Source organism: Oncorhynchus keta, chromosome 12, assembly GCF_023373465.1.
Source record: "Oncorhynchus keta strain PuntledgeMale-10-30-2019 chromosome 12, Oket_V2, whole genome shotgun sequence".
Classification (NCBI taxonomy): domain Eukaryota; kingdom Metazoa; phylum Chordata; class Actinopteri; order Salmoniformes; family Salmonidae; genus Oncorhynchus; species Oncorhynchus keta.
The window spans coordinates 20,986,899-21,000,351 of NC_068432.1; the positions used below are offsets into that span (position 1 = coordinate 20,986,899).

General features: G+C 43.5%; 1 protein-coding gene across 14 annotated transcripts in view; it reads right to left on the bottom strand.

The window, feature by feature from the left end:
* The window catches only part of LOC118391112 (collagen alpha-1(XXVI) chain-like), a 49,677-nt gene extending 36,253 nt beyond the window's left edge, over positions 1 to 13,424 (bottom strand). For all 14 annotated transcript variants that reach the window (XR_008060815.1, XR_008060813.1, XR_008060808.1 and 11 more), the window contains exons 1-3: positions 12,979 to 13,424; positions 12,062 to 12,184; positions 10,898 to 11,001 (exon numbers count right to left, since the gene is read on the bottom strand). Coding sequence is in view for 1 of the 14 variants with exons in the window: in XM_035782140.2 (XP_035638033.1) it covers positions 10,898 to 11,001; positions 12,062 to 12,184; positions 12,979 to 13,139 (388 nt within the window). In the remaining 13 variants the exon portion in view is untranslated. The remainder of the gene's footprint in view (positions 1 to 10,897; positions 11,002 to 12,061; positions 12,185 to 12,978) is intronic.
* Between the last annotated feature and the right edge of the window lie 29 nt (positions 13,425 to 13,453).

A 13,453-nucleotide genomic window follows, 5' to 3' on the forward strand; every position in this document is an offset into this window, starting at 1 on the left:
TATAATGGGGATATCCTCCTCAGTGGTCATTACCACAGACAGAGACTCAGGCTCCGGCTTCGTTAGCAGGCTTTTTCCCGGCCGTCCAAACAATCTCATGAGAGATTTAGGTGTGCCTCAAACCTAGTAAAGTGGTGATTTAAACAAACGCAGTGGGATTTTAGCCGCTATTTGTTTTATGGAGCCGGTCAATACAATAGCGGTAAGTGGAGGCTGGGATAGTACGGTAGGGTGCAGGGGCTGTAGGGATGCTGTTACCGACGGTCTGTGCCTGTGGACGTAATGAGCAGTGAGAACAGTGTGCTGGCTTACATAGACTGCTGTCTGGGAACCCTACAGCACACAGACAGATTAACAGTCTGGTTATTACTGAACTGACTCCCATCTTCAGCTCTTACTGGTCCACTTAGGCAGAGACAGGAGGAAAAGATGGGATCGGGAGAGAGAGAAACAAAGAGAGTGAAGAAGAGAAGAGAGGGAGCTACATACTACAGGCCACAGTATAATTCATGCTCACACAAAGTTTTAAAAAACGTGCACACATACTGCACACATACTGCACACATACTGCACACATACTGCACACATTCACTCACACTGAGCAGTGAATTCACTTGGAGGCATTTAGTACCGCTTTCCTGCCGTGTACTATGTAGGTAGCGAAAGGACCATCAGAATGAGTCAATTGTCCAATAGTCCTTACCTACTGTACACAGACTGAGTAAATATTAAAATGTTTACGTCTGCGTGACCTCTAATTCAAATCCAGAACTTCAAGAGAAAACAAGCAGATGTCACTGATTTGTAAATAATCAGCTGACATTGAACAGTCAACTCTTCTTGTGTGCTTAAAAGATAGTAAGCAATTGTTTCCCAGTCCATTGTAGTTGGAGTGTGACAGGAGGTGATACCCATGACTAGAGGCAGTGATTTCCTAACTTTCTGACATTGTGACCGAACTAAATCCTGTTGAATATACGAGACAATTAGCTTCAGCCTCACAACCAAGAGGTACTGGTGACAACCCACTGTGAGGATTAACCTGAGGTCACAGTCACAGTGACCCACTCAGCTCTCGCTTGAGAGGAACTCCAGGGTCAAGGTGCCTCCCACCCATCCACCCCAACACGGGCCCTCAGACCCTCAGACCCTGCATATCATGTATTCCGACGCTATCGGATTTGGACCAGGGTCATATATTAAGTCTCTCTTTACCTTGCTCCATTACACCACCACCCCTATTCTGTATTTCTCTCCCTCTCTTAGCCAGACCGTGTCTGACCCTTCCTTTTGACAGGCCAGCTCCACAGTGACGAGAGCAGGCCCTGCATGGCTCCATATGGATGCAATTATTCCAGGCATTTCGACCACTTCTAAAAATGTTAGCAGACACATTTCCAAAGGTTAAGCAAACATCGAAAAACACGCACCTTTGATCATATCTTATGGGACTTTGGCTGAAATGCACCTTTCGTAAAGACATTCATTCCGACTCAAATGGGGTCAATAGCAACTGAATCAATTCAAAGCTGCCAATGTATTCTGCATTATGACCTAAAAAACAAAGGCTAAATCTGACTATCACTCTATTGCCTGAGCCAGTGATTGATGTTAAATTGAACCTACTATACAAACATCATTCTGTGACATACATAGCCAAGTGTCTGCCACGGTACGTCATTAAATTAGCCACTACTTTGCAGTCTGAGGGGTATTTAGTTGCACCTGGAATTCAAGCCACTGACTCATACCACTGAGTGGTGATGATGATTTGTGACTCTCACGTACAGACAAAGCTTAAGATATTAGTCTAGACTCTAGACCCCCACACTACACTGAGAGAGGTCTATTACGGGTGCTTTCCCAGGGATATCTCAATGCCTTACAGTCTGTGGATGGGAGTGGTGGGTTGGGGGAGGTTAGGAGGGTTGAGTTAGCAGGACGTGAATCAAAACAAAAGCAGTTGGCATGTTCCTGTGAGAGCAGCTCCAGTCACGGCTGAAATCTGGTCACTGTAACCCGAGTTGAGTCTGGGAGAGGGGCTCCCTCTGAGAAAGGCAACCCGTGTCCCGAGGGGTTCAGTCTGTCCAAATATTTGACCAAACACGCAGATAAGTGTCTGTAGCCTGCAGACAATCACAGAGCACTGCTCTCTCTGCTTGCTTTTCACTCAAAATAGGTTTGACTTAAAGTTCCAATACAAGTTGCTGTGGAGTTCCTTGAAGGATATTTTCATATTTAGTATAGCAAAGTATGAAAAAGTATTGCACTCCCTCTGCAATATTTTTGGTCTCCAAATGGTGTGGGAATGAAGACACAGCATCAAAGTAAGTAGAAAACCCCTTAAACCAAGTGTTTCCACTGTAGATCTTGAAGAACTTAAGCCAAGCAAAGTGGCCAGATGTTCTCAAGCCAATACTGGAAAAGCAAGTGGACCTCTCTTTCAAGGACTTATCATCCAAATCCCTCCTTTGGTCACAACAGAGGCTGTGGCGGGTTTTCCTGGGTCTCATTCCTCCTGTGGACAAATGCCTTCCAGGCTGGCCCACAGAAGTCAGGGACGCGACCAGGCCTCTCCAGCTGGTCCCACTGACCCTCCATAAATCATGTCTGCGGCCACTCAGAGCATAACACAGACAGACACACTTCAGAGCCATGCCAATGCCTCGCCTCGCAGGCTGCTGCCCTTTATCAGGCAACACATTTCAGGTCAGCCAGGTCAGTGCCTTCCCACTGGACACACACTGGTTGAATCAACGTTGTTTCCACATCATTTCAATGAAATTACATTGAACCAATGTGGCATATATACGTTTAATTGGCATCTGTGCCCAGTGGGTTATTTGTTTATAAACGAGAGGTACGTGGCTTTTTGAGGGTTGTTTTGGGGTGTCTGGAATAGTTCACAATATGTGCTTAGACTCTCCTGAAATAGTTGTGCTCCTGGATTTCCAGGTAAAACAATACAAATGTTTATAAGGACTTGGAGATGAATGATTCTAGTATTTGTCTCTATTCTTAGTCTCCTCAGATGCACACTTGTTTGGCTGTTCTGCACTATGGGGATGATTTGCGTCCTTTGGTTGGTGAGTAGGGAGTTCTGGATAATCTAATGATGCACTGGAGGAAAATACTCAGTCCATTCCCAACTGTGGATCTAATGATGCACTGGAGGAAAATACTCAGTCCATTCCCAACTGTGGATCTAATGATGCACTGGAGGAAAATACTCAGTCCATTCCCAACTGTGGATCTAATGATGCACTGGAGGAAAATACTCAGTCCATTCCCAACTGTGGATCTAATGATGCACTGGAGGAAAATACTCAGTCCATTCCCAACTGTGGATCTAATGATGCACTGGAGGAAAATACTCAGTCCATTCCCAACTGTGGATCTAATGATGCACTGGAGGAAAATACAGTCCATTCCCAACTGTGGATCTAATGATGCACTGGAGGAAAATACTCAGTCCATTCCCAACTGTGGATCTAATGATGCACTGGAGGAAAATACTCAGTCCATTCCCAACTGTGGATCTAATGATGCACTGGAGGAAAATACTCAGTCCATTCCCAACTGTGGATCTAATGATGCACTGGAGGAAAATACTCAGTCCATTCCCAACTGTGGATCTAATGATGCACTGGAGGAAAATACTCAGTCCATTCCCAACTGTGGATCTAAGGAACATTATATACAGTGCCGTCAGAAAGTATTCTAACCTCCTTGACTTTTTCCACATTTTGTTGTGTTACAGCCTGAATTCAGAATGGATTACATAACTTTTTTCTCACCCATCTACACACAATACCCCATAACGACAAAGTGAAAACATGTTTTTAGAATAGTTTGCAAATCTATTTAAAAGGAATTACAGAAATATCTAATTTACATACAGTACCAATCCAAAGTTTGGACACGTCTACAGTACTCATTCCAGGGTTTTTCTTTATTTTGAGTATTTCCTACATTGTAGAATAATAGTGAAGCCATCAAAACTGTGAAATAACACATATGGAATAATTTAGTAACCAAAAAAGTGTTAAACAAATGAAAATATATTTCATATTTGAGATTCTTCAAAGTAGCCTTTGTCTTGATGACAGCTTTGCACATTCTTTGCACATGCTTTTCCAACAGTCTTGAAGGAGTTCCTACATATGCTGAGCACTTGTTGGCTGCTTTTCCATCACTCTGCGGTCCAACTCATCCCAAACCATCTCAATTGGTTTGAGGTCGGGGGATTATGGAGGCCAGGTCATCTGATACAGCACTCCATCAATCTCCTTCTTGGTCAAATAGTCCCACCAAGCGCCAACAAGATGGAATGGTATGTCGCTGCAGAATGCTGTGGTTGTCACACCCTGATCTGTGTCACCTGCCCTTGTGCTTGTCTCCACCCACGTCCATGTGTCGCCCATCTTCCCCACTTATCCCCTGGGTATTTATACCTGTGTTTTCTGTCTGTCTGTGCCAGTTCGTCTTGTTTGTTCAAGCCTACCAACGTTTTGTGTCTCAGCTGCTCCTCTTTCCAGTTTCTCTTTTCTCACCCTCCTGGTTTTGACCCTTGCCTGTCCTGTCTCCGAGCCCGCCTGCCTGCCCCTCTGCCTGTCCCTGACCCTGAGCCTGCCTGCCCCTCTGCCTGTCCCTGACCCTGAGCCTGCCTGCCCCTCTGCCTGTCCCTGACACTGAGCCTGCCTGCCCCTCTGCCTGTCCCTGACCCTGCCTGCCCCTCTGCCTGTCCCTGACCCTGAGCCTGCCTGCCCCTCTGCCTGTCCCTGACCCTGAGCCTGCCTGCCCCTCTGCCTGTCCCTGACCCTGAGCCTGCCTGCCGTCCTGTACCTTTGCTCCTACTCTGGATTATCGACCCCTGCCTGCCTTGACCTGTCGTTTGCCTGCCCCTGTTGTTACAATAAACATTGTTACTTCACACACAGTCTGCACTTGGGTCTACCTTGATCCCTGATAGTGGTAGCCATGCTTGTTCAGTATGCCTTGAAATAATCCAAATAAAGAAAAACCCTTGAATGAGTAGGTGTCCAAACTTTGGTCTGGTACTGTAAGTCAATACTTTGTAGGCGCATTACAGCTGAGACTTTCTGCCTAAGTCTTTTATAGCTTTCCACACCTGGATTGTGCAACATTATTATTGAAAATATTCTTCAAGCTCTGCCATATTGGTTGTTGATCATTGCTAGACAACATTTTCAGGTTTAGCCATAGATTTTCAAGTAGATTTAAGTCAAAACTGTAACTTACCAACTCAGGAACATCCACTGTCATCTTGGTAAGCAATTCTAGTGTAGATTTGGCCTTGTGTTTTAGGTTATTGTCCTGGTGAAAGGTGAATTCATCTCCCACTGTCTGGTGGAAAGCAGACTGAACCAGGTTTTCCTCTAGGACTTTGCCTGTGCATAGCTCCATTCCGTTTAGTTTTTATCATGAAAAACTCCCCAGTCCTTAACGATTACAAGCATACCTATTAGATGATCGATGATGCAGCCACCACTATTCTTGAAAATAATGTGTTGTATTGGATTTGCCCCAAACATAACAACTTGTATTCAGGACAAAAAGTTAATTGTTTGCCACATTTTTTGCAGTATTACTTTAGTGCCTTGTTGCAAACAGGATGCATGTTTTGGAATATTTGTTTTATTCTGTACATGTTTCCTTCTTTTCACTCTGTCAATTAGGTTAGTATTGTTGAGTAACTACAATGTTGTTGATCCATCCTCAGTTTTCTCCTACCACATCCATTAAACTCTAAGTATTTTAAAGTCACCATTGGCCTCATGGTGAAATCCCTGAGCGGTTTCATTCCTCTCTGGCAACTGAGTTAGTCTACTGCATCTTTATGTAATACATGTATCACTAGCCACTTTAACTATGCCACTTTGTTTACATACTCATCTCATATGTATATACTGTACTCAATACCATCTACTGTATCTTGCCTATGCCGCTCTGTACCATCACTCATTCATATATCTTTATGTACATATTCCTTATCCCCCTACACTTGTGTGTATAAGACAGTAGTTTTGGAATTGTTAGTTAGATTACTTGTTGGTTATTACTGCATTGTCGGAACTAGAAGCACAAGCATTTCGCTACACTCACATTAACATCTGCTAACCATGTGTATGTGACAAATAACATTTGATTTGATTGATTTGATTTTGGAAGGACGCCTGTATCTTTGTAGTGACTGAGTGTATTGATACACCATCCAAGGTGTAATTACTAACTTCACCATGCTCAAAGGGATACTCAATGTCTACCAATAAGTGCCCTTTGCCAGGCATTGTGAAACCACTCTGGTCTTTTTGGTTGAATCTGTATTCGAAATTCATTACTCGACTGAGAATCCTTACAGATAATTGTATGTGTGGGGTACAGAGATGAGGTAGTCATTAAAAAATCATGTTAAACACTATTAGTGCACACAGAGTGAGTCTATGCAACTTATCACGTGACTTGTTAAGCCCAATTTTACTCCTGAACTTATTTAGGCTTACCATAACAAAGGGGTTGAATACTTATTGACTCAAGACATTTCAACTTTTCATTTTGAATTACTTTGTAAAAATATCTAAAAAACATAATTCCAATTTGACATTATGGGGTATTGTCTGTAGGCCAGTGACAAAAATCTCAATTTAATCCATTTTAAATTCAGGTTGTAACATGACAAAATGCGGAAAAAGTCAAGGGGTGTGAATACTTTCTGAAGGCACTGTAAATTCATGTCAATGCAGCAACCGTAAATTGGTCACTTGAGTTCCCTGCTCACATTTTGTAATCGGGGTAATAAATAATAACCTTTTGACTTCTGACAAATTGTGCATGAATAATAGCATTACCAAATGCATATGCTTATGTCGAGTAATACTGCTCAACAGTAATTTGTTATGGTCACTTAAAATACAGTCCAGGGAGTATCAATCAAGTAAGAATCATGCCAAATCCAGCAAATAACAACTCACTACAAAGCCTGGGTTTTAGTGGAGGAAAGCGAATGATTGAGGCAGCGTTCTCAAGGCCCTGTCATGAAAGCCATCGAAGCAGAACAAAAATATGAGTCAAGTGAAATATTACAGCCACAATGCTATTTTTTTCCCTTGACGTAAAATTACATTTAACAGAGACTATGAAGCCTTCAATGGATTGGATGGGAACTCAAAAGGACACGGGTGAGTATGGGAAGCACATGGCATATGAAGAAAATTCTGTGAAACTGATTGAAAAAGAATCTGTTTTGTTCCCTCAACATTATGGACAGCTTGAGTCAAAATGTGTGTTCCATTGGCTCTGGACCTTCGTAGACTCTGTGCCTTTATGACTGGGTTCCACTGGATGCTTGAAAGGGCAGAACTATGTCCCCTTTGAAACATCCAGTTCTCATTGCTACGGACAATACAGCTATTGTCTGCTTCACCACCAAAGACTGAATCCTTCTGGTTAAAGTCTGACGAAGTTAGTGCGCGCACATCCAGCCAATTTCACATGTGCAATTTCACAGCTTCTATATCTGACGAAGACAGTTAAAAAGCTGCACAGTGTAACTATATTTTTTCATTTTGTCCTATGAAATCGGACACTTGCCATGTGCCTGCAACATGCTCATCTTGACAGGGACTGGCAGTTCATGAGAACACTTGCTTACAAAGTCCCATAATAGGCTCCTGTCCAATGGCTCCAAAGAGTGGATGTCGTGATGACTCTTCTCTTAACCGGCTGTTTCCATAGAGCAGTGAAATCCGGGGTACAGCAGCTGTGCATGCACTACCACAGACAGCTGGCTGAGACCCAGCTTTCACATCCACCAGGTTGCACGCACACACACACACACACACACACACACACACACACACACACACACACACACACACACACACACACACACACACACACACACACACACACACACACACACACACACACACACCAAGGCTAGATGACACACTCGCCGCCCAGCGCATTACGGCATGACGACAACCTGGAAGAGCTCACTCTAGAGGAGTCGCAAACCTGAAACAACAACGACGCGCTGGTTTCAATTAACGCAACGGCCCTGGGAGCGAACGCTGTCTGAAACAACTGTGTCGATAGAGTGGGGGGGAGACCTCCCAACCCCAGATGATGTAATTTCTTTCCCTCAGAAGCATATGCTTTCTGGGTAAAGACGGGAAAGGCATGTGGTTCTTGCCACAACAGTAAGTGGGCTGACTTCTGCAACTGTGGCTTGCCTATCCAGGGATAACATTGCCTCCCGAACACTGATCCTGGGGTGCTTTGCTTCAACAGTCTAGAGACGAGGCTGTGAATAGCACCTTGTTCATTTTACTTTTTTTGCCATTCAAAGCACATTGGAGTTTTGCAATGGGTATGTGAACAGTGAATGTGTACAGCTCCAACTGCTGATGTTCCAGGAATAAATAACAGGTTACAAATCTCTAGTCACTGCATTTCCATATCTCCCTCTTCCTCTATTGCTTTATACCTATATACTGTATGCTGTTTGGCAGACACCTTTCTCCAAAGAGAATAACAGTAGTGCTTGCATACTTTTTCATGTGGGTGGCCCCAGCGGGAATTGAACCCATGATCCTGGCAATGCAAGCGCCATATGAAAACCCTTTAAATAACCATTTTTGGTTCCAGGTAGAACTCTTTACACAGGGGATTCAACATGGAACCCAAAAGAGTTCTACCTGGAACCAAAAATGGTTATTCTATAGAACAGCCAAAAAAACTTTTGGAATCCTGAGCATGACAGGACCACTCTCCCATCTCTTGCTACCAGGTCCTTCACCTGAAGCTGCAACAAGGCTACACTGGAGAATTCCAGACCAACATTTTATACCTTTCAACATTTTGATTAAGCAATTATAACTGAAAAATGTGTTTTTTTATGACTAGCACTCATTTTCTTTACCAAAATCAACAGATCATGTCATATATGAAGGACATGATATCTGATTGCCATGGTTGAGTTCCCATGCCAGTGGATTCCGCAGCCATGTGAATAACTGCAAAGATGGAGATGTTTGGTGACGGGGCCAGAAGCAGATGTTGAAGAATCATGGCTGAATCCTAATTTGTAACGGGTGCTTGAGATTCACGCAAATCTCCCAATGACAGTTTTACATGATTTACTGTAGGTGAATGTTAAGTGAAGCTATTTGTGTGTATGTGTATGTGTGTGTGTGTGTGTGTGTGTGTGTGTGTGTGTGTGTGTGTGTGTGTGTGTGTGTGTGTGTGTGTGTGTGTGTGTGTGTGTGTGTGTGTGTGTGTGTGTGTGTGTGTGTGTGTGTGTGTGTGTGTGTGTGTGTGATAGAGCTGAGCTTCCTGCTCTGAAACAGCCAATCCCTGGGGTTCCTAGTCTGCCCTGTGAAGGCATCCACTCTAACAGGAGAGGTAGAAAGAGAGAGAGTTTGGGTAGTGGGGTTTGGTGCATTAACAACAGCTGGAGCGGATGACCTTGGTTCCCCTGAAACCAAAACAAGGCTCTCAGTAGAACAGACCAGTAGGGCCAGGGGGTTCACTTTCCCGAGGGTCGCCCCACTCCACAACCGTCTGGCTCTGTTTACCCATTCACAGGGAAAGCACTTCCAGTCAGGGAGAGGCCCCTCTCCAGACAGTATGTGGAGGGGTGTGTGTATGTATGAATGTACTTGTGTGTGTCATTGCCATAGAGATTGATAGAGGACTCTTCATTGTATCTGTCTCATTATGGCGTTTGTGACTGCACGGGCAACGCCATTGAGGCCATCTCCATTTTGAAGTAAGTAGTCCATTTTCTTCTTCTACTCCTTCTATGAGTTGTTAAACAAACTGAAAGGGTGCATATAAAGCCAAGGTTGGCGATTGACGGCAACCTGTTATGGAATGTTTATTAACAAGTATTATTCATTGGTTGATCCCTCTTGATGACCTGGATGGAATTATGTGCTCCTTCCTTAACCCATAGGAAGTCCCACCCAGTTGACTACTTGGTGAAAATGGTGAATGTCCTCAATGGGGTTGCCCATGCTAAAAAGAAGCTTTTGGGCCCTAGAGTCCTCTATCATTCTCTATGGTCACTGCACAATGCCTCACAAATATGACAACAACATACTGTTTTTGGTACAATTGAAGGATAGAGTGCAGCATCATCATCAGGTAGCCACTGGAACATCAAGATATAAAAGATAGATAGCAGTGCATACAGACAGAAACAAGTAAACATGTCGTCCCCCACGAATGATACAGCGCCATTAACAATCATTTCACATCTTCATGACATATGCTTTCCTTCAGTAAGTTGACTCCTCAGAGCACAGAGGAGGGTCATCAATCCTATGTTCAACATAGCTACAGTCTGAACTGGGGAGCAGAGCCATGTTCTCTGTATCAGACACCAGTCATAAATCTGAACCCTCATATCGCTGACACGAGAACAGAGAAAACACAATGTCTTGGTCCATTAAGTTACAATAAGGAACCTTTTCCCAAGAAGAAGCCGAACAGTGAGTCCAAGCAAGAGGGAGGAACAGTAAGTATAATCTGTCATTTAGAGCCAAGTTGAGCTTTTGATTCAGTGACTATCCCTATCTATTGTCTTCCATACACCACAGTCATGTCATTCATAGCAGGGAGTTTAGGATGAATGGGTACACAATGGGACTACAGTTTTGACTGCAGTGCCCTTGTGTCATTTCTACCTCCAGCTCACCAGTTCTCTGAGTGTGAAAGAAAGAAAGAAAGAAAGAAAGAAAGAAAGAAAGAAAGAAAGAAAGAAAGAAAGAAAGAAAGAAAAAAAGACAGACAGACAGACAGACAGACAGACAGACAGACAGACAGACAGACAGACAGACAGACAGACAGACAACACAGGTACAGTACTCACCCTCTCTGCAGTTGTCGCCCATAAAGCCTGGGCAGCACCTCCACTCCAATGCCGTCACCTGGCGATACGTTAGCATGTATGTGGGCCGGACAATGGTCCTGTAACTGAAAGCAGAGCATAGTCACTAACTGGGGCAGATGTTCACTTCACGGATATAATTAGAGGCCATTACAATGATTTCAGTAACATTAACAACAGACAAAAGAGAGAATACATGGACCTCTTTACACGGGAATAACTCTAAATCAAAAGATGTTGAACCTGTCTATAACATAGGGATAAAATAACAATGCCGATCCAAGCTTAACACTATGACCGAATACAGGGAACATATTAAAGTAGTCTTTCTGGATGGATCCCAAAGACATAAAATAACCAAACAGTTGCAAATCACACACATCTATATAATACATGGCTATGGTCTTACATTAGTGTCTGTTCTGGGAGCAATAGCAGACCTGGGAATACTGGAATGGGAAAAATCATATTCATATGCCTTAATGGTGGATGACTTGTTGCTCTGTGTGGTGGTCGAGGGAGTAAATCTGCCTTCTTCAATCAACAAACAAATCATATTTCCATGAGGCTTAATAATCAGTCATTAGACTGTCTACAGTCAAAGCTGGATGACATTAAGGACTCTTTAGGCTACAAATATACAAACACCATAATCATGACCCCTGTGCAATGTCTGGCCAGACTCTTGGCCAGCTGAACTGAAACCAGAATCAATGACCTGCTCTTTTCCATCAAGATGGCTTTGTCTTCAGGATATGTAGAATTATGATTCAGAATACACTGTCAGCAAAGGCCACCAAAATGTATAATGGCACTTATATGAATGGACCCATAGCTGTCCTAAAGAGAACCAAGGGAAACCTGGAAATGGTAGCCATTCCCTCAAAGCGTTTGGCTCAGCAAGATGGCTGTAAGCTACTGCAACCCATTAGGATGTATATCTATATAGTTCTTTCACGGTGAATTGACATTGTGGGGCTACTGCGCATTATCTTTTTAATTACATGCAGTGATTTGAGCAAATGATTCCTCAAAACGAGATGGTCGCAGTGCCACTCTGAAACCAGAACCTCTCATGTCTGAAGTTGTATTTTCCACTGCATGAAGGGCCTGTTGGAGTTAGTGAGTGAACTGTGCCGACCATACCTGATGAGGTTAGAACAGGGTCCCGGCCACCGGCAACTCTGAAACATACGCTGTACCAGCTTCTCTGTCCCGTTGTGCACCTGGCATGACACAGTCTTCGACACTGTGTACTGACACCAGTTCCTACCAAAGGAGGCCATAGGGAGGCAAAGGTTTAGTGCGTGTGTATGTGTGTGAGTGTGTGAGTGTGTTTTAGTTTTAGTGCGCGCACGTGTGTGTGTGTGTGTGTGTGTGTGTGTGTGTGTGTGTGTGTGTGTGTGTGTGTGTGTGTGTGTGTGTGTGTGTGTGTGTGTGTGTGTGTGTGTGTGTGTGTGTGTGTGTGTGTGTGCATGGTATCTGGGAGATGGGGATCAAAATACAAGGCAGTCAAAAACATTTTTCCATTTAACTTTGAATAATAAACCAAACATATTTTTCCTATTCATCATTATTAAGGACAACTCTCTGGGCGGTCCGCTTTTGTCAATTGAGAAGTTTGGTGTATCAAGCCAAATCTAGACAATAAAAGGATGTGGGGATGTGAAATTGGAAATAAAGTTGTTTATAGTGTCATAAACTGGAGCTGAGAGGCAATTCACATACTAAGAGAGAGTATTCAATTTGGCAGCAATGTGCAACTTGAACGTATGCTCCATTCATCCATTCCAATCCAAACCCAGAACCACATCTTAATACTTTCTTCCATTATTGCCAGTACTTCACTTCGTTATTCTTAGCGGGCAAGAAAATAGTTGTACCACAGTTATACTTTTGTTTAAAGTCAACGCACAAGCTCATGCATTGTAGCATACAACTTCAACAGGGTTGATAACTATATAAAAAGGTATATTTCTACACATCAGTAGCTGTTTAACATTGAACAACAACTTGAACTCATAATCACTTCTCTGATGAATATTTGCTTGAGGTCCACTTACCTGCGAGCCGCATTGGTGCCTGCAGGGGGTCCAGCGGTGTGTTCAGTGTGGATGCGTTGCAATGTCACACCTGGAAACTGATAGATAAACCCGGTCCCTCGTGACAGACTGGGTGAAAACATCCAAATACAGAGAATGCTAAAAATGATTGAACCTGTCATTGTCCGAGAATTTAGGTTTCTGTTCGAGTGAGAGGTTGAACACTACCTGTATTTTGAAGTGGACAAAGTTTGGAGACGCGCGTCTCGGAAGTCAAAGCCGCCGCGCACAAATATATCGTCCTAATATATCGTTAAAGTAAACGAATATCATATACATTTGCAACGTCGTGAGACATTCTGGAACCTACTGTTCTCCCAGTCACCGCCTTTGTCGTGTTGCTAGGCTTCTGCCTTCCAAGTCTGGAAGGATTGTCTGTCTGCAGCAGCGTCTGAGTGCTATACGCACTGTAGTTTGGGAAGCTCGACGCAGTCGT